Genomic DNA, 25,152 nt, shown 5'->3' on the forward strand with positions numbered 1-25,152 from the left:
GGTTACTGGATGCAACCGGATGCTAATGGTTGCTCAGGACTTTTTTTCAGGCTACTGGATGGCGATATGCTAATAGAATAGCAAATGGATAGCTTTTCTACGTGTTGCATTTTTTTATGGTTGATTCATGTGTCGACCTTAGCTTTTCCTTGATTGTAATAATGGGTATTCTGTAAATTCGTACTCGTTTTAAATAAAGAAAGCCGTGTGCATGTATTGATGCAGAGGCTAGGATGATGCTCCCATATCTAAAAAAACCAATCCTAAACAGGAACAAAAAAACCTAGAAAGTACCAATCTGAATTGCACCATCTATCAGCTAGAGCTGAACCTAAACATCATCATTAGTATGAGTGACTATAAAATCACCCTTTGTTCCCTGAGTATATGACACAACCTTCTCCCCTAATGACCATCTTTCATGTAGTGAATTTGGTCAAGCTCCCTAAACAACATATTCAGATCAGTTGGACCCTCTATCCCTAAGGGTACCCAATTATGGACCCTCTGGAAGGGGAAAAAGCGAGACAGAAAACAAATCCCCCCTCCTCCTCCCGTGTCGCCCCCTAATTAGGACTGAATCAGTCTTTTAGTGATGTTTTATTAAGTCAAAAGTAGTTTTTTTAAGAGTACTGCATATTTTGAGATCACTACTTGATAAACATTTTTGGGTTCATTTTTTTCTGCAGGTTTTTCCTGCTTCTTACGATGTCAAGCATTTTAGACTTGCTACAATATATATGCAGGACAATTTTCCTTGGGAGCGTACTCTAGACAAGCATTATGTATATTTATCTATAGTAGTGAATCCTCTCCTCAAATATGGTTGTAGCTCTTATTTCTAGTGGTCCCTTTGACATTGCATTTTGTAAAGGATTACATCTGACAATGAGGTGAAGGACCTGCAATAACTGAGTTGGTGATATGTTTGAATTTGGCAGGAGTTTGCAACCATGGCTTCCACTAATAATGCATCAGCTCTTGGTTCAAGATCAGTTAGGACTGTGGCGTTGTCAACCCCGATGGTATCATTGTTACTTGCTACTACTTGTTTACTCCTATTATTTTGGCGTTCCAATTTGCGTTGTGGACACCGACGAGTGGGAGTTTCAGAAGTATGGTAACTAAGACCGTCTTTTTTTGCAAATTTGATCAAGTTAGCATTAGTTATATGTTATACAAATTATATCATTAGAAAGTTCAGATGTTCTATTTTCTAACGATATAATTTTTGTATTATATATTTTAAATTATATAGGTTAAATTGATGATCTAGGGGTACGTGCGCGCCTAATAAACTGTGAAGGAGGGAGTAACTGAGACAGTCATGGCCAGGGGGAAGTTACTTCATGGTTTTCGTACTTAATGCTAGCTGTGTGTGCGAGAGAGAATCCAATTGTAATTGCTGCCATTGTAATTGTGATGACATTGCTGTCATAGTTGGTTGATTGATCATTGTGTTGTCATTGTGGTGAGGAATACATTGTAATATTACTTCCTGTAATATTTGTACCTCAATAATTTCTTGCATACATTATTTTCATTTGAGGCAAGTTTGAGTTCCTCCGAAGGTTTAGATTTGAGGCACTATCAAAAGTGTCTTAAAAGCTTCTCGTTTGAGGCACTATAAAAAAATTATCTGCGGGAAGCGGAGCACTTTACAAAAGTGCCTCGAATGTAAATAGAGGCACTCATGAATACGGCATCAAAATAAACGGCATTATAGAAAAGTACCTCAAAATCAAAAATAGATGCAGTTTTTGAAGTGCCAACATGTACATTTCCTGGTAGTATCTCAAAAGTGCCTCAAAATACATTCTTGACACGACTAAATGCAGCACTTTCTATTATGCCTCGATGCGCCGACACTTTTTGGAGGGTTAGCGGCAGTATGGAGTGCATCCAATCAACAACTCCATATCTCCTGAACGCTCTCGCTAGGCTGCGCGAACCCCTCCATGAGGAGCGACAGCGCCATGGCCCTGTAGGCCTGCTGGGTAAGGTGGATGCCATCCCAGCTCACGTGTTGGGCCGGGTCTGCACACGTGCTGGATCCCAGCCCGCCGCACATCAAGTCCATGTTGAAGTTGTACTCCCCGCTCGACCCGCAGCATGCTTTGAGCAGTGATCCCTCGTTAAACCCTGCCATGGAAAACAAGGGCACGCGGCATAAGCTTTTAGATTCGGGCTCATAGATAATGGTTAACTATGCGTCTGAAAATGCCTACCAAGGACTGATGCGTGGTCGAGGAGGTGCAGGAAGGCGCTGTAGTAGTCGGCGTAGACGATGGAGATGTCAGCATTGGTCTTCCGGAGGTTGTCGATGGCTTCCTGGAGCTGCTCGTTGTGGTACGCGGCGAAAGAGTTGTAGCTAGTGAGGCAGCCCCTCTCGTCGTGGTCCGCTGAGCCGGCAACAGAGAAGAGGGACAAATAGCTCGGCGAGCACCCGATGGGGAAATTCCCAGGGATGATGATCTGTGTCGCTCCTAGCTTGATCACCTCCTGATTAATTAGTCATGAAATGTAAATCAAATGCCCATACGAGCGGGTTATATCTATTAATCTTTTCTTAGGGGTGTTGGGTCTGCTCACCAACTCCCATAAAAATCATTGTTCAGTTAAGCTACTTATCATATATGTCACACATTTTTAGTGACGTGATCAGCTAGTAATGAGGGTTGACTGATCACTAAAATACTTACTACTTCGTATGATCCAAATAAGTGTCGCGGCTCAAATTGAAACTAAAGCCAAGACTAGGCGCGCAGCTACAGTATTTGCTTGGGGTCACTTGACCCTCATGGATTTGGCCCAAACAGCTATGCAAATAGTCCAGTACAGAAAAATGATCCCAATGATAAAACAATTTTAACCCAGCGCACATCCTATCAGCTTATGCGCAAGTGCAAATGTGAAATCTTTTGAGCCACTGCTTTGTCTAGGCCCACAAAATGCAACTAATTAGCCAAAAAGTAAATAGCTCCATCGATGTCGGTTCACCATGTTGCATCTTTGCCTGTTAGTGTGAACTGCCCGATCTCTCATCGACCGTCCGCCTGTCCATCGCTGTCACTCGCCACTCTCTATATCTACAAAATCTTAATTGATGAATCTGTCTGCAGCATCTAAATCCGATCTATTGATCTAATTGATCCAAATAAGAGATTTAATATTCAAAATTTAAAATTCTCCTATTATCGTAGGGTTTATGGATGTGTTGATTTTTTCATATAACTTATAATGTATCTGAAGGAGTACTAGATGTTGTTGGTTAGTGCGCGACCATTTTGGAAGCAGAGTACTAATTATACTTGCCTTTGTGAAGTCCATAATGCTCTTCACCACCTGTGGCACGTACGCCTTCACGGCCTCAATGGACCTCTTCTGAAAAAACGCGTAGTTGTAGTCGTTCCCGCCGATCTCCCCCACCAAGAACAAGGCTCCGCCCAGCTTCTTGGCACAGTCTGTAGTTTTAAAAGGAAGGTTATTGCTGAACACCGCTATTCCATCCTTCAGCTGCATCGATCTTGCCTATTTACTCATTCTGTTCTGGCCTGTTCAGTTACCTTCTTGCGAAGGGCATGTGGCGTTGAGGTGCGCCTTGAACCAGTCGAGCTGGGAGCTGAGCGGCATGTTCCCCGGCGGCATAATGATGGCCTTCTGCAGGAGGTACGTCCGGTCGAGCGCCGTCGCGCCCGCTACCGCGAAGTTGACGCCGCTGCTGAAGTCGGCGGTCTTATCCAGGTACGGGTTGATCAGAGGCAGCTTGAGCGCCATCGCTGCTCGCGCGCGCCACAGAATACAGTCATATCAACACAGAGCACAGAAAGCATGAGGGCCGTTACTTACATTAACTGGCAAGATCAAGTTGGCTTACCCAGGTAGTCGATGATGAGGAGGCCGTCGGAGCAGCGGCCGGTGGGCTTCTCGTAGGTCTGGCCGTAGGGGAAGCTGCCGATGGAGGAGAAGAAGCCAACGGGGCCCTCTCGGAGCAGGTTGCCGGTGTCGGCAATGGAGTCGCCAAAGCTGTAGATGGCGTCGACGGAGCAGGCCGGCGCGGCGGAGTCCATGAGAGCCTGCAATAGCACCAAGGTGAGGAGGAGCTTGGCATTCGAAGAAGCAGCTGCCATGCTCGATCGACTGCTGCAGCTTCTATCTATCTGGCTGTGTTGTCAGCTGAGAATGCGGTCGGTTTCGAAGCAGCATGCTTGCTTCTTGTGGTAAGTAATAAGCTTCAGTTGCATCAGGTTCTGGTGGACTGCTTGTCTACTTGGTTGGACGGCTGAGGTCATGCCTGAGCTTGTTGGTGAGCATTTGGTCAACCTAACAAACTAACAATGGAGGCTGGAGGGTAATTAAGACATTTTGGCATGCCACGAGTCAAAATAATGACAAGCTGCCATGAGGGTTAGGTTAGTTTGGATGAAACGTGACTAGACAGATGTTGTATTATCTGTTCGCTCTTGTTCATGAGGTAGTTTTTTGTAGGGCAGTTCATGCGGTAGTTGGCTGCTCCTTTCCTCATGCGTTGGGCTTGTATGAAATTTTTTGTGGAACTCGGCTGCAACCAGCGGCGGGTCCAGGGGTGGACAAGTTGGTCTATGATTTCCTTGTTGCCTACACTAGATGAATACCCGGGAATTGCGGCATGAAATTTAAACATGATTTTACATACGGGTCCATATAAACAATAAATAGATTCAAAAGTATCACTTGTATGACATTATTTTTTCCCTTGAACTATTATGTACATAGTCATAGAAACAACAATAAGGTATGAGATATCAATCGGGTACATATAAAGTTGTCGGATGAAAATATAATTCAGTAAGATTTGGTATGCATTATGTACTAAGAAATTGACTAAGTGGAAGGTAAGGGCAAACCTATCAACAAAGTAGAAAGCAGAAAGTGAAGCACACTGACAAACACAAAATTGCGTAAACAAATGCTGCTATATATTCAAGAAATGTTTAAAACAAATTGGAATAGGTAACCTGTAGTATACCTCTAAACCATACACACCTTTTTTCTACTGGTGTTCCTTCCATTAGGTTATAAATGTACACTTTCTACTAAACATTTAATGTGTTTTCTCGATGATGAGTTGAGATTTTAGAAGAAACTGAAGGATGAAGTGGACAATTGCCAATGCCTCCCTCGTTCCCTGTTCATTGCAAAGCCAAGAATATTTGACTGGAAAATATGCTGCTGCAAATCAATCGTTCATATACATGAACCATGACATTCAAACTATTCATTTGGAGTGAAGGTTGACCCTTTTTTTTAGTGAGGGTGAAGGCTAGCTGTCCTTGCAGTGAACAATGTATTTCTGTTGTTACACAAAATCTCCATGCCGAGAGCATGAGTGAATGAAGCAGATTGAGCCTGGAAAGGCTAAACAAAATATTAGTCATGTATAGTTGCCTTTTTTATATCTTACTTTATTTCTTTTCTCTTTTTGTAGGTTTGGTATGTGTTGTACTCTGTCCGCTGCCTTTGCGGTTTTCTTCTAATATATACAAAGGTACAGACTTTGGCGTGCATTGGCAGAGCCCGCGGTCAGATAATGGGTGTGCATAGTCTCCCAGATATCAATTTTTATATGGATTTTATGATTTATTTAAGATATATTACTCTAAATTTAGCAAATCAAGTCGTTTTGTCAAAAAAATATTGGGACTCCCCAAGTAGATCCGCCTTTTTTTCGAACATAAGTAGCTCCGCCTATGTTGGCGTGTGTTCAAGATAAACCACGAATGAATGACCAATTTCAAAAAAAAAATGTCAGTAGTGTGGGCTCTCCGGCTACCACACAAATAACTTCTAAGTATACCATAGGAGCATTTGCACATACTTGTCTAGTTCTCACTGTTTTGCATTATATTTCTTAACCAAAAGCGTTTTGGGGAACGTCAGATTATATCGTCGCGCACAGCCTCTGCTCGGACCTCCTCGAAGATCATGGCATCGCCCCTACTAGCGCTGCCTCTCCAAGCACGAGCCGCAGCCATTCCAGCGATGACCCGGTGGAGGACATGTGGAGCTCTGCCAGCATGGGGACCCTCGTAATCCTCTCCCACGAAGAAATGATCCTCTGCACCTCTTCGCTTCTCGTCGTCTTAGCCTCTGGTGCGTGCGCGCAGGTCCTGTCGTCGTCAGCATGTGAGGTGAAAGATAGAGATGTTGCGGCGCCGGTGACCGGGTCGGGGGATGGCGAGCTCCCTTGCGTCGATGGTGGCCTGTCGTCCTCCTGTTCACCTGTATCAATAAGCACAATATGAATGGAAGGTGGACATGAGAGAATTCATGGAGCGGCGAAGAAGAAGCGGAGCAAGCGGTGCTTACAGCTGCATGCTATGCGTGGGAGACGACGATTCCTCGTCGGCGTAGTGCCGCAGCACGTCTAGGAAGGGCACAGGGCAGAGCCGCATACCACCATCGTCGAATTCGGTGGCGGCGTCGTCGTAGTGGCCGCCGCCAGTGTCACTGGGGCGCGGCAGCCGCTGGAAGAAGCTCCCGTGAGCTCCCGCAAGAGAAGCAGCCGACGAGGCGCACCACCCTCCTGATAATGCCCCTGCCAAACGCAGACCTCATCCGTGCAGCACTGTCGTTCTTGCAGGAGCTATAGACGGAGCAGCGCGGCGGGGCAGCCTCCTTGGCGCCATAGTTGAGGAGGAGGAACAGCTCCGGCTGCTCCTCGAGGAGCTCACAGAGCCTCCTGCCACCGCACCAGCTGCCGGACATTAACGACGATTCCGCAAACTGCCAAGAAAACGAAGCAGAGAGAGTGTGCACTGTGCTAGCTCTTCTTGCAGCTGTCAGGTGAACAACTCAGGTGTGTGTTCTTTTGTGATCTTGCAGTGGCTGAGGCTCTAATTGAAGCTCCCATGGAGACAATTGATTGAAAATGGCATGCTCAGGATGGCGATTGATCCTCATGTAAAGTTCAGGACTGTCTCTTCTCCTTCTTCACTTTCTAGACAACATGTAAAGCAAAATGGTCTTGGCCTGGCAAAAGTGTGTTCTAGAGAAACAGAGAGAGGGTCTTTTTGTCTAAAATGTGGTCACTAAAACAAGGTCCCCTATTAGGGAACTGTGCTGCAAAGGTGGGTACAAGTTGTTCAATAGTAGGAAGATAAAATACTACTCCATGTTGTTTGCTGATGAGCAGCTTTTTAGAACGATCCATGTGTGCATATAGGCAAGCAAAGGCCAAGATGGATTCAGGCACTTGCTAGCCTTGTTTGGGACAGTCAACCTTCTGGGAAAGAGATGAACTGCACAGAGACCTATAAATGATTCATGTGGAAACAGAAGTCGTGTTCAAATAAACAAATCTCCTGCTGATATGAGAGATAAGAGGCCCATGTGTCATTGTTTAGAAAATCGACATCAGGCCCATGTAAATAAACATGCATCCATCGAGCAGCCTCACCGCGAAATCGTGAATGACCGGCAGAGGTTTTGTAGGAGTGGTAAAAGACCACATGTGAGCCCTTGCATTTCATGTACCTGCACTGGTTGCCTTTCTGTTTTGCAGTCAGTGGTTGCCAGCAGCAGCTTGCCATAGGCAAGCAAGGTACCCATGGATTCATGCCCTTGCTTGCTTTGGGACAGTCAACTTTCACGAGATGAACTTCACAGAAACATATGACAATACAGGGACAAGCACAAGGCTCTGGGCTGAAGTTAATGAAATGAAAATGCCCACAGACACGCACACAGGTGCAGAAGGTTCAAGCAAATCGATCCAAGTGTCTGTAACAGAGTATTAGAAGTGCAGGTAGGCTTCTCGCAGATTTGGAACAGAGTACTAGCAGGCAATGCAACTGCAGGTTTGTGAAATCAATACCATGTCATATTGCCATGCATATATATAAGTGCCACTCATCCACAGCATTCACTCATTCATCAGCTGGGGACGTTCTGTTTGTATGTATGTAGGGAGCATGCACTCCCTGCCAGCAGATGGGGCTCCATGGCACCTCCCTTTGGCTTGCATTACAACGCAGACTCATGGACCTTTTTCCCCTGCTAAGATTAAAAATCAGAGATGCATCAAGCAGCCTCACAGTAGATGACAAAGGTCTATAACTCTATATCAGTAGTAAAAGGCCAAGTGTGAGTCCTTGCATGTCCCTCCACTGGGTGTGAGCTGTGCATTCAGCAGCTGCTGCCCGGACATTCAAGGACAGAGTCACATGAAGCAGAGGATGGTAGATGTTGGTCTTTGCATATCTGCATTTCTTTTAACATGTTGGTGTTTGCAGTTTCGAAATTCACTACGTCGTCATTTTTCTCTTGCAATATATCAAGAATCATTTGCTACTAGTACTTTTTTCGCGAAAACGCAAAAGGTTTGCGTTTCGATTCATTGATAGAAAGGAAGTTTACATTACAAGCCTAAGAAAAGGCCGAACACCCACAGTACACACCCGACACTCAAACTAGACTACGACAAAAAGGCCGAAATCCGTCGAGTGCTCCTCCGGGACACTACAGAGTGAGCTCCTCCGCAAGACAGAACCCTTGCCGATGAAAGTCGCAGTGCTCGCGCATCGTCGAAATTACCAAGAACCTGCCAGCTGCAGCCAAGACGCGTACCACCTGAATCCCGCGAGCCCACCACGGCTCAGCTGGGAGCAATTGCTGCTCCGGCCTCGACCCAAATCCGAGGAACGCCGTCGGCGCAGCGGCTAGCTCCCGGCAACCTTGACAGACGTGCAAGCGTGCAGTCTTCAGCAGCCCGCCAACAAACACAGAGGCCAGCCCACCACTGCTCATCCAGAGGCATGCTCGCGCTGATCGAGGAAGATCCTCATCGCGCAAGCCACCGCGATACTACTCGAGAGGCTAGCGCGCTACCTGCATCGCAAGACACCTCCCATGTGGTCAGCGCTAAGATCCACGAGGAAGACGTACGGCCCGAACTCAAGTTCCCAAGACGACGCCTCCAAGGAGGGTACGACGTCCAAGACGCCGTCGTCGCCCGATTTGGCTAGCCAAATCTGAGGTTTTCACCCGAAACATGAGACCCTAGGCAAGGGAGGTGCCGAAACTCCTCGGTGACGCCACAAGAGGAAAACGGCGCCCTCAGGCGTCGCCGTCACCGGCCCCGAAAGGCAGGGCTTTCGCCCAGAGCATGGTTCCTCACCACTGCAGGCACTATCATCCTTCGCCAAGACCTCCTGTGCTAACCCTTTTCTCTCAAAGCGCTAGCTTTGGCAGCGCAACCCACCGGCAGCACGTCCAGCGCGCCAGGTCGGGGGCAGCCATGCCCACAAAGGGATAGGCTGCCTAAGAGGGGCACTACTGAGCCGCAAGCGGCGCAGTGCCACCATGGGGTGGGTCGCCGCGGACTGCGGGACCGCACACATCCACCTCGTAGAGCATCGCCGGCCACCCGGCATCGTCCACCTTGTCACCGGCGCCGCGCGGACGCCGTGAGCCGCCACGCCAAGATGGCGTAGGGTTCCGCCCAACCCGGCCGCAGCAAGAAGACATGCGCTCGGAGCCGAGAAGGACTCGACAAGGAGGAGGTGCTCGGCCGCACCTGTGCGCCGGAGGGCGGGACGGCCGGGGCCCGCCAAACCCCAGATCGGGCCCAAAGGGCCCGGATCCGAGCCGGCAAGCCCGCGCCGCCATGATGCCAACTCCGGCCGCCCGGACAACTGTCGCCGCCGCCGTCGCCGTTTCCCCGGCCGCCGTCGCTGCCATCCCCCAGCCGCCGTCGCCGTCGCTGGCCACCCCTGCGCCGCCGCCCGCGGACTTGGTGGCCGCCCGAGGGCAGCCGCCGCCTCCGAAGACGGGGTCGCCGCCACGCCACGAAGCTTCCACGCCGCTGCTAAGGCAGCCGCGCCGCCGCGCCCTCGTCGAGCGCGCCGCCCTCACCGGCCGCGTCGGCCCGCGCCCGAGCTTCCGCGCGAGGGGGAGAGGAATCCCCGCCGCCGCCAGCGCCCGGGCTTTGCCCAGCGACGCCCTCCGGCGGCGGCGAGGGGAGGGAGGAGCAGGGGGAGGGGCCTGGGCCGGTGGCGGCTAGGGTTCCCTCCCGTCGCCCACGGGAGCGACGAGGGGGAACGAGCGGCTCTCCTCGTCTGTTTTTCTGTCGATTGCTACTAGTACTTGAAACTGTACTTTCTTACATACAAACGAGGTTTCATGAACATGACAAGTAAAGACTAAAGCTAGAATCGCCCTATGACTCCACGGAACTGGTTCTCAACCCGTCAGCATACTACATCTGTGACAAATGTTTTTATTTTCTCACAGAAAATCTATCTTTCTAACCCAGTTGTTTTAGAAGTAATATAGACGGTCGGAGCGATGTTTTGGAACATGGGTCCATATGTTCTCTATATTTCGAAATGCATCTTACATATATTTTAAATTTTAAAAAAATTGAAACTAAAAGTTTGCACGTACATCTTCACGTGCTACGTGCTCACAAAGTCGTTTCATAAAAAATCGACTTATCATGTGACGTGTGTAAAAAAGACAAAATTCAGTGCTAAAAATAATGCTTTCACAAGATAAACTTTCTCTTTTTTATATAGACCACACAAAATATTAGTTTTTCGTGAAACTTGACGAACGCACGTATATTATGAAGATCTACATGTAGAATTTTTTGTCCAAATTTTTTGACATTTCGAAATATAATTTTTTAGTAGAGGGAGCATACGCACCCGGGAGCCGAATTGAATTTCCGAGGTCTCATATCTTATAAAAGTAGCACACAACAGAATTGGAGGTACTAATGGGACACGGACCAGCCCATCCTTCATTATGTGGCCCAATTTTTTCCCAGGCCATGAAGTTTGCTGGAATCTTCATGGTAGGTATTTAAGAGCAATTCTCAATGTCACAAAATAAAAGAACATGTTCAAGCAGCATCATGAACCATCATGGACAAAACGATACGAGATAATTGTAAAACCAGGAAAGTGTCTTAAGATGTACCTGAGGTAGGTATTCTACTGAAACACAGATGGGCACGATCCTGATCTGCACTTGCACAAGACTCCTGAAAGCAGAGCCTCCAAGAGGCATTTCACCGAAAACCACCACCTGTGCAGCCATCCAGGGCAGTTCAACACTGGACAGGTGAGCACTGACAATTTCAAGTCGCACTGACAACTTCAAGTCCTCAACTGACAAATGTTTGTTCAGCAGTACAAGCTTGAGAAAGACAAAGGGCTACAAAATTAATACAGATGGAGCCATGCCATGATTAGCAGCCAGAGATGCAGATGCCAGGGAAACATCATGCCAAACAACCTGCCAGGTGTGGGGACCCTATGTGCTCCTGCACTGATAAAATCAAGAGATCATCTCAGTACATCCTCACATCGTCTCAAGGGACCTTATTCATGTTCCATACCACCACCAGTTGTGCAAATATCACCAAGCAACCAAGTACCATCCCACAGTCCAATGGAGCCAGACCACAAAAGGCCTTCAGGTTCAACAGAGTACCAGCTGAAGAAGTATCTTCTTCTGCTAGCCACTCTGGTAGCAACGGTGACATATGCGGCAGGGCTCAACCCTCCAGGGGGGGTCTGGCAGGACACACAGGATGGACACCTTGCCGGCGACCTAATCCTTCGTGATACCCACTACCACCGTTACCTTGCGTTCTACTACTGCAATGCGACTGCATTCGCCGCGTCACTTGTGGTATGTCTCCTCCTCCTTGTCCTGGGCAGCAAGACCAAGGCCTGGGCAGCTGCGCTGCGGGTGGTCATGGTTCTCGATTTACTTGGCCTCATGGGGGCTTATGCTGCTGGCAGCTGCCGTGATGTATTCACAAACATCTACTCCTCAGTGATAATGTCAGCCATCTTCACCTACATCGCGATTGCTATCTTCGTCTATGTCTACTCCGTGAAGCAAGACGAGGATACTGCCAAACACAAACGTGATGATCAGCACGAGGTCTTGATGCTACTCGCAACCTTTGTCGCTACCATCACATATGTGGCTGGGCTGAACCCACCAGGTGGCTTCTGGAGCAACGCTGAGTATGGCCACCATGTCAGTGACCCAATTCTGCAGGACCACAACTCCAGCCGCTATCAGGCGTTCTTTGTCTGCAACACCACCGTATTTGTTTCATCCCTTCTTATTATCATGTTGCTCCTTGACAAGAACTTGATAATATCTTTACCTGCAAAGAAGCTCAAGTCTGTACGGTTTGTTGCATTGTATGGGTTTATCGTCGTCGCACTATTTGGCCTTGTTGGTGCCTATGCTGCTGGGAGCTGCAGGGAGCTTGACACCACCACCTATGTTGTTTGTCTGATTGGCGCAGTTCTTGCATACATCTTCCTTCAAGTGGCTATTACGAGAGCCATAACTGAAAATGCTCCAGCCTGGCTGCAAAAAATAAGGAAATTATTCGTTGAGCCAAAAAGGTATGTAAGCACTAGTTATCTCCACCTTTCTATCCACCAACATGACTATGTTTAAATCTGTACTGTGAAATTACCAGGGACAACGAAGCCAAGGCCGCAGCACAAAAGAAACCCAGGGCCAACGACGCACTGGAAAAAGCACGCAATCTTGTAATATTGCTTGCTACTCTCGTCGCGAGCATCACTTACCAAGCTGGGCTAGATCCACCAGGTGGCCTCTGGCCAGATGACCAGGATGGGCATAAGGCTGGTGACCCAGTACTGCTCACAACGCACCCGACGCGGTACAAGGTTTTTTTCTACAGCAACTCAGCAGCTTTTGTGGCATCATTAATTGTCATCACAATGGTCCGGAGTAGTTCCCTTCTTAAGCGGCATACACTGGAGGCAGCCATGTTATTGGATTTATTCCGTCTTATAGGTGCTTATGCCACTGGGCGTTGCAGGGACGTAAGCACCTCTATATACGTTGTCGCCTTGGCTGGAGCTATCTTTGTCTATGTGGTGATCCATATAGTTTTCTTCACATTAGACTACAACGACAAACAGGAAGATGCTAATCTTTTGGATAGTAGGCGTGAGGTGTTGCTTCTCTTGGCAATCTTGGTTGCTACACTCACTTATCAAGCTGGTTTGACTCCACCTGGCGGCTTCTGGTCAGCAGACGACAACTTGGGACACCAAGCAGGATTCCCGGTCCTCCTAGATAACTGCCCTCAGCATTACAGGGCATTCTTCTACTGCAATGCTATTAGCTTCATGTCATCCGTAGCTCTAATTGTCCTACTTGTGAACCCAAATCTATACAGGCCAGCCATACGGTGCTATGCACTCTACGTATGCATGGTGGCGGGCATGTTTGGGCTCATGGGTGCCTATGCTGCTGGAAGCTCCCGCCAACTACGAACTTCCATCTATGTATTAACATTGGTTGCAGCAGTGTTTGCTGTTGTAATCTTGCAAGTGGTCATCTTCTGGATTCGCAACTCGAAAAATAAGACCCCTGGACAAGTTGGCAGCAGCAGCAGCAATGTGTCCCCTGATCCAGCAAATGGGCCCTATGAGCAAGGAGTCGGCAGTGTTGAGTCTTCTGAAATAAGATCCCACAACACAGATATTGAATCTGCTGAACACCTCAAACAGAAAATGGAGAAGGAACTCCAAGACGAAGAGGAAAATGGTGAAGTAAAAAGAAAAAAGGACATGCGGGAGTACTTGATGCTGCTAGGAGTCTTGGCCGCGAGTGTGACCTATCAAACTGGTCTTAAACCACCAGGCGGTCTCTGGCAAGAGAACAACAATGGACACTCTTCTTCCGGCAACTCAGTACTGCACGACATCAACAAACGCCGGTACCACGCTTTCTTCTATAGCAACTCCACTTCGTTTATGGCCTCTATCGTCGTCGTTGTCTTGCTTCTTCCAAGGACCCTGCACAACCACAAGTTGCTACTCTGGCCAATGCACACAGCAATTTTGCTAAACATGCTCGGTCTCCTGGGTGCATACGCAGCAGGCAGCACAAGGGACTTGGCGACATCCAGGAATGTCATCTGTCTAGTCATCCCTGTGCTAGTGTATATTGCAGCCTATGAAGCCTGGTCATTCTATCAAAGAAACACCAAGGTCACAAAGGAGATTCTGCATCAACCAATTAGTGATGAGCAAAGTTAAGGCATCAATTCATTTTTTGTCTGCCTTTTATTTGATTAAAATGCACGAGCTGTATGTGTATTTTGTATATAAGTTCCTAGTTCACATGTATTTTCAATATGGTACTCTACAAAATTTTATAGTTACTTTGTTGTGTTTTTGTATAATTGGGGGAAAAGTACCTTCTAGTTTCTGAATTGCTATTGTGTAAGACTAAGAGCATATAAGTTTTACTGATGCAAAGTTGTGATTTCGAGAGTCTTCATTGGTTCCCCTCTGTGAAAGGCACTTCATGGAATTTTTCAGTTATAAAGACCCCAAAAGGTCATATAGTTGTACAAGGTCAAGGTGGGAGAGAAAAAGAAACATGTTGTGAGAGTTAGAAATGTCTAGCCCTCGCCGAAGCAGAGCAGCTAGACATCAGCATCTTGGACACGATCGGGGGGCATCCAAATCTTCCATACTTTACGGCCTTATATAGAAATTGGATGCATTCTGCTCCCTTGCAGCATTATTAGTTCCAAGGTATGTTATATACCTGGCTGTGTGTATAACTGCGTACTAGGCTCAAGTCTTTGGAATTGTATGTACAGTAAGAAGGAAGGGAAATTTATATGTAGGCACCCCTCCCCCCACGTGATAATCAGCCCGGGAGGCATTATCACCCAAACGCGCAAGACGGCACCCGCAGGTACTCGCCACTAAAGACTGTTGCACACATCATCTTCCAGATCCACCAAACAGAGAGCATGACCAGAGAAGACATGCCCGTGTTCTGCTGTTTTGTAGCAGATTTCATGGTTTCTGACCGCCGCTCGACCAGGTCATCCCAAATAGCTGGAGGTTTTCCTCGTCCAGGGTAACACCTCATACGTACCATCACGAGCTAGAGAAAAAGCACTCCACAAGCAGACGGCACAAAAGCCCTTATCGAGCGAGCAAGAGCAGCAGCGTTGGTGGAATAAATGTGGGACGATTTTAGTTTCTTTGCGTTTCTGTAGCAGCCAAGGGTTGTTTGAAGTTCATGTTCAGCTCAAACTGCACATGCTCAAGCAATCTCATTAACACAAGCCAAGCAGCAATTGAAGCCGATGCCTAAGGAACATACCTGGACTCAGAGTCTGGTAGCGGTAGGTATCACTGTCACAATGGAGCATGGTCCTTGTATGACCTCACCGTTGTGAAGTTAGTTCCCAAAATTCCATCCCAAATTCTTCAACCTCCGTTAAGTAGCCTGTGAGAGGAAATTTTGGCACACACCGGACATGCGGTCCCGGTCGGGCATTTCGCCGAGCGTCTGCCTGTCAATTCGACGGGCAGAGCAGCCAGCTGTGCTAGCCTCATGAGTGCAGGTTCCATGCCAATTTCGAGTCGATGATTCAAGCGCCTCCGGCCTTGTGGGAAGCAGTTAAGTGATCGATCGATTCCGGTGGACTGCGGGAATGTGGTGGGTGCAGAGATTCAGTGCAGCAATTCGGAGAAAATGCAGGCAGGGGGATATACATCGGCTGGTTCAGGGAGGAATCAGGAATGCGTTCATTTGTCCAGGTAGCAGAGAACATCCGGCGGCGGCTTCCAAGCTCGTGTCCAGATTTTTTTAATGATCCATGTGTGCAGATAGGCAAGCAAAGGCCAAGATGGACTCAAGCACTTGCTCGCGCTCTGTTTGGGACAGTCAGCCTTCTGGGAAGGAGATGAACTGCACGGAGACCTATAAATGATTCATGTGGAAGGAGAAGTCATGTTCAAATAAACAAATGGAATCACAATGCTCTAGCTAAAGTGTATGAAATTAAAATGCCCACAAAGACACACAGGTTTAGAAAAGCTTCAATGTATATAAACGAATGGCGTTACTAGCAGAAGAAACCTGAGTGGATATTTTCTTGCGCATCAGTACTACTAACTCAGGTTACTCATTCATTCATCAACAGGGACCGTCATTCTGTAGTTATCCATAATCTCCTGCTGATATGAGAGCTAAGAGGCCCATGTGTCATTGTTTAGAAAATCGACATCAGGACCATGTAAATAAACATGCATCCATCGAGCAGCCTCACTGCGAAATCGTGAATGACTGACAGAGGTTTTGTAGGAGTGGTAAAAGACCACATGTGAGCCCTTGCATTTCATGTTCCTGCACTGGTTGCCTTTCTGTTTTGCAGTCAGCGGTTGCCAGCAGCAGCTTGCCTGGCAAGCAAGGTACCCATGGATTCATGCCCTTGCTTGCTTTGGGACAGTCAACCCGCACGAGATGAACTGCACAGAATACGGGGACAAGCACAAGGCTCTGGGCTGAAGTTAATGAAATGAAAATGCTCACAGACACGCACACAGGTGCAGCAGGTTCAAGCAAATCGATCCAAGTGTCTGTAACAGAGTATTAGCAGTGCAGGTAGGCTTCTCGCAGATATGGAACAGAGTACTAGCAGGCAATGCAACTGCAGGTTTGTGAAATCAAAACCATGTCATATTGCCCATGCATATAAGTGCTACACACTCACATCACCCATTCATTCATCAGCTGGGGACGTTCTGTCTATATGTATACTAGATGGGTAAGCGTGCTTATAATCCTTTTGTGCATTGTATGGTAGGTATGATGGATTTGCATTTCCTTTTTTCGTGCGACCGTGGGTTGTAACACAATGAGTGTCACACGTAATTCTTGTGGTATATGGAGACGAGGGTTATCTACAAAATGGCCAGGTGCAGGCTACATCACTTATTCCTGCCGAGAGAAGTAATAAATAATAATTAGGTATGCATGAAAATCCAACCTTGACACTACCAGAATCAATTCATGGACTGAAATCGAGTGCCTGGCTTAAGGCAAGGTAGGCAGCGCCTTGAGGCCCAATATCCGCCATTCACCTCCATCCTACGACCAGCAACAGTCAATGTCAAAATATTTGGTCCATCCTCACGCGGGCAACGCAAGATAGATTATTGAACTTGGTGTTGCACAATGATTACATAGATGAGGTCAGATAGACTAAACCTTTAGTTTGAGACTTGTGGTGGCCAACTCTTATTTAGTTACCACTACTAGGAAAAGGGCTATAGCTGCACGCAAGTGGTGCCGGCGCACCACCATAGGCATGCGCCGGTGGAACATGTTGCCGGCGCACCAAATAAGCGCCGCGCCGGCGATGGACCTATACTGCCGGCGCACAAAAAAAATTAGTGCGCCGGGGATAAAATTCGAAGAGATCTGGCTGAACAGTAAAAATCTGGGGACCTTACCCCCGGCGCACCTCTATGGTGGTGCGCCGGTGGTAGACAATTTACCACCAGCGCACCACCATAGAGGTGCGCCGGGGGTAAGCTGCCTAGATTTTTCTCTCCACCCCCCCCCCCCGGGAATCGCCTTTTCAGTTTTCGAAAAAATAATAGAAAATGATAGAAAATTCAAAAAATAAAATCCTTTGAAATGCCCATGTAATATGTGATCTAGTTTTAGTAAAAATTTGAAAATTTGAATTTCGATGTATTATGCAAAATGGCGTCATCTTTCGGTAAAACGGGATTTCTGGTTGCATACGACCTCCGATGAAAAACTTTTTTATATCAAAATCGATCTACTCGAAATTTCCTACGGCTGTTTGGAGAAAAAATGGATTCGTCAAATTCAAAACAGAAACAGGACTTTTTTCAGATTTAAGATTTGGGAGAAAAAAAGAAAAAAAATACCCCCGGCGCACCACCCTACTTGGTGCGCCGGCAGTAACCTATGGTATATATATACTCCACACCTGCCTGTGCTCCTCACTTTCACATTTTCCTTCTCTTTTCCTCCTCCTCCTCCTCCTCATCTACTACATCGAGCTACTGCAGCGAGCTACTCCGGCGACCTTTACTGCACCGACGGCCACAACGTCCTCCGGCCTCCTCCAACACCTCCGGCCTCCTCCACCACCTCCGGCCTCCTCCACCACGTCCGGCCTCCGCCACCACGTCCAGCCTCCTCCACCACCTCCGGCCTCCTCCACCAACTCCGGCCACCTCCATCAACTCCGGGCTCCCCCACCTACTCCGGGCTCCTCCACCTCCGGCCTACTCCGGGCTCCTCCACCTCCGGCCTACTCCTCCTCCTCCTACACCGACGCGATGACCTCGGGAGCTTCCGCCATCATCCTGCACCTCCTGTACCTCCTACACCGGCGCAGAGACGACAACCACTGATTAGCTAGATCTAGATCTAGATCTAGATCTAGATTTGATTTTTTTTGTTTTCTTGTATAACCTACCGCCGGCGAACAAGACAGGTGCGCCGGGGATAACGCGAGTTACCACCGGCGCACCAACAGGTGCGCCGGCAATAAGCGATTATCACCGGCCTGTTCCCACCGGCGGGCTCTAAGTGCGCCGGCAATAGGCTTTTTTGGTGCGCCGGCAATAGGCCTTTTCCTTGTAGTGTACCCTCCTCCATGGATTTCATTTGACCAAGTCATAGGTAGTTATGTGTGAGTGGACTGGGTTAGCCGAGTCACTTGTTGAGGTTGTTGATTGCATGTGTGCTTATGCTAATCCAGCCTGTATTGGTTGTTGGTGCATGTGTGTACATCTATTTAAGGAATTGTAATATCATTTGTAGCCAAGGTCGGAAGAGCTGAGAGGAAGAACAAGAAGACGAGCTGAGTAGCAGTTGAACATTTGATCAATCTATTACATCATCACCTCGATCGTCGCAAAGAGAGTAAACTAATGTGTCGTTTATAGCCAAGGACTGCGGATCCACCTTTTTTTTGCATAGGTACGCCATGCTCAGAAGTACATATATTTCCAATGGTACATCGTGATTTTTTTGATAGATCAACTCGAGGTTGGAACTATCTTTTCATATATTAAAATCTGAAAGTTGTATTCTATAGCTGTTACACAAATTCTTATACGGAAATTGTGCTACAATTTTTTCCTTTTCTGCCACACCAGGATCATGGAATATAGTAGATGCAGACAAATGGCGCAATCAGTTATACAATGGTTTCCGAAACTAATTATATACACTTCTTTTACATGAACAAACATGGATGTCGACGATGTCTTCAATTTACCAAATGGCGCAACCACGGGTATTATTGTGTAGATAAAATATATACATGACTACATTACATCGATTAGGTGTTGACTAATTTCTTTATGTAATAGTAACATATTGTATCAATTATAGATATCGCGGGTGTTATCATGTATGTTAGCCCACTGGATCACGAGACATATTTCCCGGTAGGAATGAGAGAGATAGCAATGGTGGACTCCAGTAATCACATTGTGTTATTCCGCATTTTTTATGAACTTGCTGACCACCATAGAGAACAACTATTGATTGGTGAAAGGCATAATTCATTCGTCATGGCAACCTTTATGGATGTTGACCAAACCTCAAGTAAGTCTAAACTATAAAAAGTGATATACCAAATACATAAAGGTATAGCACTTTTTCAGCAACTAAATCTAAACCAAATCCATTTCGCACTATTACTTACTCAATCTTTTTATAAACAGGAGAAGATGAACTTGTTGGATAGTTTAGACTTAGTTGAGGCATGATATAGCACTTTTTATAGTTTAGATTTACTTGAGGCTTGGTCAACTTCCATAAAAGTTGCCATGACTAATGAATTATGCCTTGCACCAATCGATAGTTGTTCTCTATGGCGCTCAGCAAGTCCATCGAAAATGCGGAAGAACACAATGTGATTACTAGAATCCACCACTGCTATCTCCCTCATTCCTACCGGGAAATATGTCTCGTGGTCTAGTGGGCTAACATACATGATAACGCCCGCGATATCTATAATTGATACAATATGTTATTACAAAAAAAAATCAACACCCAATAATGTAACGTAGTCATGTATAAATATTTTATCTACACAATAATACCCGTGGTTGCGCCATTTGGTAAAATAAATTGAAGACATCGTCGACATCCATATATGTTCATGTAAAATAAGTGTACATAATTAGTTTCGGAAACCATTGTACCAGTGATTGCGCCATTTGCATGCATCTACTATATTCTATGATCCTGGTGTGGCAGAAAAGGAAAAAACGTAGCTACCATGTAATGGTGGCATGGGGACCATTGTTATATATAGATATAAGAATTTGTCTAACAACTACAAAATATAATTTTCAGATTTCAATATATGAAAAGATAGTTCTAACCTCGAGTTGATCTATCAAGAAAAATCACAATGTACCATTGAAAATATATGTACTTCAGAGCATAGCGTACCTATGCAAAAATCGGTGGATCTACAATCCTTGGCTATAAACGACACAGTAGTTTACTCTCCTTGTGACAACCGAGGCGACGATGGAATATATCGATCAAATGTTCGAGTTGTTACTCAGCTCGTCTTCTTGTTCTTTCTCTCAGCTTTTCCGGCCTTGGCTACAAATGATGTTACAATCCCTTAAATAGACGTACACACATGCACCAGCGGCCAATACACGCATGCAGTAGCCCAGTCCACTCACAGATTGCTGGATTAGCACAAGCACACATGCAGCCAACAACCTCAACAAGTGACTCGGCTAACCTAGTCCACTCATACATAACTACCTATGACTTGGCCAAATTAAATCTGTGGAGGAGCGTAACTAAATAGGAGTTGGCCACCACAGGTCTCAAATTAAAGGTTTAGTCTGTCTAACCGCATCTATGTAATCATTCTGCAACACCAAATTCAATAATTTATCATAATATGTACTCAGTTTAGAACACATAACGGTCCATCTAGTATTACAAAAACATGGAATACAAATGTTATCAATTTAGAACACATGACCTGCAGGGTCCATGTTTTCATCATTCATACGGACCCTTGACTACTTTTTGAACTCCCGTGATTGACGGCGGCGCTTTAAAAAGTCATTTATTTTTGCATACCGTTCTCTACCACCTAAAAAACAAAACTTGTTTGTGTACACATCTGAGGTTTACGGATCAATAATTACTCTTCAGTGAATAGTGGCCGAGCTAAAGGTATATACATGTTAGAAAAAAAACATAGGTTCCTACATGTGTGGGACTGATCGGCTACTCGAACAAGTAGAACATGGACAGCTGGCCCCCTTTAGGGTTGGCTGGGTAAGGCCCACTCCCCCCACCCCACCTCAAACCCTAGCCCCCCCCCTCCCCCCCTCCCCCCATAAAACCTTAGGGGGTGGCCGCCCACTTAGTGGGATGCACCCTTTTATTAATAAATGAATATATATTTAATATAAATTCATTAAACTAATATATAATACATATTATTTAACTCCTGATGATCCGAGATACCTCTTGTATCACTCCGAACTTCTCCCGGAACACTTTCTGGTTCTCTCTTCTCTATTCTCCGATGTTTCCGATGAATTCAAAACCATCTTAAATTTTGTTGAACCCTTAAGTGTGTTTCCCGACGGTTCGAGAATGATGCAGACATGATCGAGACACTCTCCGATCAATGATCACCATGATGTTTTGGAGAACAATAGTGACCCTGTGTATTCTATGAAGATGTGATCGTCGTTTGAATCATTACGCCGTATCCCATTCCCTTTGTTACTTTGATAGCGGCACTCGTCCAAGACTTGATCATCGGTATCACCATACCTAGTTCGATCTCGTTATCGACAAGGCTATTCAACTCGTTCCCGTGCAACTCTATCCTCGTGACCTAGCCATGTGTTGCAACCTGAATGTAATCTCACCGAGTGGGCCCAGAGTATCTTCCATCACGCGGATGAACAAATCCCACTGTTGACACATATGCCTCAAGTCATCCCATTGGAATACCTAACTACACCTTTATGACCACCCCGCTATGGTGTGGCGGTTGATGCAACCAAAGCAACCGCCGGTGACGGTGATTAGATATGATCTCACAGTCTAAGGATTAGGTTACTACGCTTTCATAAATATCGTAACGTGAACTTCGTGACTTGATCGTGTTACAATACTTATATTTGGGAATGTCCATCATATCATTCACCCAATGATATGACCCCACTGTGAATGATGTGTATGTCTATAATCGGGAAACCTCGATCATCGAATCACAACGAGCTAGCTAGCATATATGCTCACTAGGGACACTGGTTTGTTTACAATACCATAGGTGTATCAATGTTTCCGATTGATAGAGTTATAGCATGGCACAAAACTACTATGAACTATTGATATATAATAATAAGCACTATTTATTATATGCCTCTAGGGCACTATATCCAACATAATAATAATATATTATCATAAAAGCTTGTTGGAAAAGAAAAGAAGATGCACTACTATTAAGTTTCTTATTCCTCTAATCAAAGAGACAAAGAAAGTGAGCCAGAATTGCAAATTAAATACTAAATATAGTTATAGAAGATAGTCAGAGAAACATTTAAAGTGATCACATTGCAGCACTAATTAGAGATGCTTAGTAGTTTGCCACATAACATGATAAGACTCTTTTCAAAACTACAAGCTCATTGATTTGAATCTCCGAAAATAAATAATCATATATAAGTAAACAACAGAAAAAAGAGCAACAATAGGCACCCCCTTACTGAAGTAAAACTCTCCGCAACAATATATTTTATCTAACCGGATGCTAATCTTGTTTTTATGCATTATCAATCATAAATAGTTTTTGCTAAGAAAGAAATAGAAATTCTTGGTATGGAGAAAAAAAGGTAGTTAGTACTTCATGGCTATCATATATGCATTTCTTCCGGTCTACACATAATTAGCAATTTAGCATGACAAAAGAGGTAATAACATAATCATATTAGAAGAGGATATGAACAGGTATAACTTCCACAAGAGTTGCACAATTCAGTAATCTAAGTAATGCCTCCTTAATGAAAACATACAACTCTATTACATTAGACGAAATTTTACGAATGTTGGGAGCACCATAGAACCACCAAACACAAAAGATATCAGCTCACCTGACTAATTTCTAATCTGAAGCAGAAGAATAAAAAGCCACATGTTGTACCCGCAAGGGATTCAATTATTGTAGGATCAGTACCTAATTAATCTACAACGGATTTTTCCATTTCCAAATCAAAAACTATTTTCTCTTAATAAATAATTGTTTGTTGTAGACTACTTTCGGCTTCTAGGCTAAAGTACCATCCTATCTATGCATCTGACAACAATATAGTATTGGTTACCAACCGTATTAGTGTGAAAAAGGCGAATAAATGTATCACGAACTATCAACACATTGTCAAGTAGAATCTACAGTAGGGAGTTTAACCTGGAACTTGCACTGATTAGCCCTCACAGGTAATTTTACCAAGTGTGCATTGCAACTTCACAGAATATCTCAAAATGATGTTCATGCATTAATATACAAATAAAAATGTGCCGGAGTGTATCAGCTTTTCCGAATAAAATTCACACAGCACAAAGGACCGACTGGGAAATGGACAGAGTATTAATTACCTCAGGTCATTAAACACCTGAAGCAGCCGAACGATCTTGGCATTGGCATGCACTTCTTCGATTTTTGGCTGTCGGCGCCCAAAGAACACTGAAGATGGTGGCTGCACGAACACGACGTCGGTTAGATTTCCTGCAACTTTCAGGTGTCGCCGGAGTGGAGGTGAACGCTTGCCAGCACATGGAGCTCCATGGCACCTCCCTTTGGCTCCATGGACCTTTTCCCCTGCTAAGATAAAAAATCAGAGATGCATGAGGCAAAAAAGCATGCATGCATCAAGCAGCCTCACAGTAAATGACGGAGGTTTATATCAGGTAGTAAAAGGCCAAGTGTGAGTTCTTGCAAAAAATAAGGAAATTATTTGTTGGGCCAAAAATGTGTGTAAGCACTAGTTCTCTCCACCTTTGTATCCTCCAACTTAGTGATGAGCAAAGTTAAGGCGTCAATTCATGTTTTGTCTGCTTTTTATTTTATTAAAGTGCACGAGCTGTATGTGTATTTAGTACATTAAGTTCCTAGTTCACATGTATTTTGCATATGGTACTCTACAAAAATTTATTGTTACTTCGTGTTTTTGCATAATTGGGGGAAAACTACCTTCTAGTTCCAGAACTGCTATTGTGCAAGACTAAGAGCATATAAGTTATAGTGATGCAAAGCTGCGAGTTCGAGAGTCTTCAGTGGTTCCCCTCTGTGAAAGGCGCTTCAGGGCTTTCTATAGCAATGGATGCATTCTGCTCCCTTGCAGCATTATTATTTCCAAGGTATGTTGTATACTGGGCTGTTTGTCTAACTGTGTACTGGGCTCATGTTTGTGGAATTGTATGTACAGTAAGAAGAAGGAGGGGAAATTTATATGTAGGCACCCCCTGCCCCCACATGATAATCAGACCTCAGACATTATCACCCAAGCGCACCTTGATAATCAGCTAAAACTGGACATGCTCAATCAATCTCATTAATTAACACAAGCCAAGAAGCAGTTGAAGCCGATACCTAAGGAACATACCTGGACCCCAACATTCCATCCCGAATTCCTCAACCTCCGTTACGTGGCCTGTGAGAGGAAACTTCGGCGCAATTCCGCCGAGCGCCTACCGGGCAGAGCAACCGGCGGTGGTAGGCGACAGAGCCGTGCACTGTGCACTGGCCTCGTGGGAAGCAGTCACGCGATCGATAGATCGATCGAGTCCGGTGGAGTGCGGGAATGTGGTGCGTGGGTGCAGAGATTCAGCGCAGCAATTCGGAGAAAGCGCAGGCAGGGGAATACATCGGCCGATTCAGGGAGGAAATGCGTTGATCTGAGAGAAGTTCGCCGGAGCAGAGAGGGCAGCGGGCGGCGGCTGCCAGGCCACCAGAGTCTGGGGTGCGAGGGCCGATGGGTTGCGTCGCGGGCCTTCCAGATGTGATTTTGAGAACTGCAGGATGAGATTGTGCTCAACACTCACACTCTGTATTCCTTGTCGTGTGGTTACACATTTATACAGGGATCGATAGATCGTGCCGTCGTGGACAAACCCACTCAGCTACAATGGTGCACACTCTGAACTGAACTACCTCCTACAGATGAGGCCGCACCTCCTATAGACTAGGTCAGCTAGTTACAATCTGAACGTTACATGCAGTATACATGAGTTTAGAGCATCTCT

The 25,152-nt window shown here is 45.8% G+C and overlaps 2 protein-coding genes and 1 long non-coding RNA gene across 3 annotated transcripts; 1 reads left to right on the top strand and 2 right to left on the bottom strand.

The window, feature by feature from the left end:
• Window positions 1-1,711: 1,711 nt before the first annotated feature.
• LOC127326334 (acetylajmalan esterase) lies at window positions 1,712-4,228 on the bottom strand. Its single transcript, XM_051353209.2, has 5 exons — window positions 3,878-4,228; window positions 3,567-3,779; window positions 3,316-3,464; window positions 2,229-2,502; window positions 1,712-2,142 (listed from the first exon to the last, which is right to left on the bottom strand). Exons 1-5 carry the CDS (start codon window positions 4,128-4,130, stop codon window positions 1,907-1,909), a joined length of 1,125 nt encoding a protein of 374 aa, XP_051209169.1. The 5' UTR covers window positions 4,131-4,228; the 3' UTR covers window positions 1,712-1,906.
• Window positions 4,229-11,371: 7,143 nt separating this feature from the next.
• On the top strand, window positions 11,372-14,130 carry LOC127326384 (uncharacterized). The gene is made up of 2 exons (XM_051353252.2): window positions 11,372-12,430; window positions 12,505-14,130. The coding sequence occupies exons 1-2, from the start codon at window positions 11,437-11,439 to the stop codon at window positions 14,088-14,090; spliced, it is 2,580 nt and encodes an 859-aa protein (XP_051209212.1). The 5' UTR covers window positions 11,372-11,436; the 3' UTR covers window positions 14,091-14,130.
• Window positions 14,131-15,610: 1,480 nt separating this feature from the next.
• Window positions 15,611-25,042, bottom strand: LOC127326370 (uncharacterized). The gene is made up of 3 exons (XR_011744531.1): window positions 24,513-25,042; window positions 23,506-23,728; window positions 15,611-15,780 (listed from the first exon to the last, which is right to left on the bottom strand). It is a non-coding gene; the product is annotated as an uncharacterized lncRNA (long non-coding RNA).
• Window positions 25,043-25,152: the final 110 nt, after the last annotated feature.

This window comes from Lolium perenne, chromosome 5 (genome assembly GCF_019359855.2).
Source record: "Lolium perenne isolate Kyuss_39 chromosome 5, Kyuss_2.0, whole genome shotgun sequence".
NCBI lineage: Eukaryota > Viridiplantae > Streptophyta > Magnoliopsida > Poales > Poaceae > Lolium > Lolium perenne.

Excerpts from the sequence above, each read along its gene's own strand:
- LOC127326334 (XM_051353209.2), bottom strand. The coding sequence starts at position 4,130 with ATGGCAGCTGCTTCTTCGAATGCCAAGCTCCTCCTCACCTTGGTGCTA. Across the intron at positions 3,780-3,877 it reads CCTCATCATCGACTACCTGG|CGATGGCGCTCAAGCTGCCT; the intron begins GTAAGCCAACTT and ends GCGCGCGAGCAG. Across the intron at positions 2,143-2,228 it reads CGACCACGCATCAGTCCTTG|GGTTTAACGAGGGATCACTG; the intron begins GTAGGCATTTTC and ends TTTCCATGGCAG.
- LOC127326384 (XM_051353252.2), top strand. The coding sequence starts at position 11,437 with ATGGAGCCAGACCACAAAAGGCCTTCAGGTTCAACAGAGTACCAGCTG. Across the intron at positions 12,431-12,504 it reads AAAAAGGTATGTAAGCACTA|CCAAGGCCGCAGCACAAAAG; the intron begins GTTATCTCCACC and ends GGGACAACGAAG.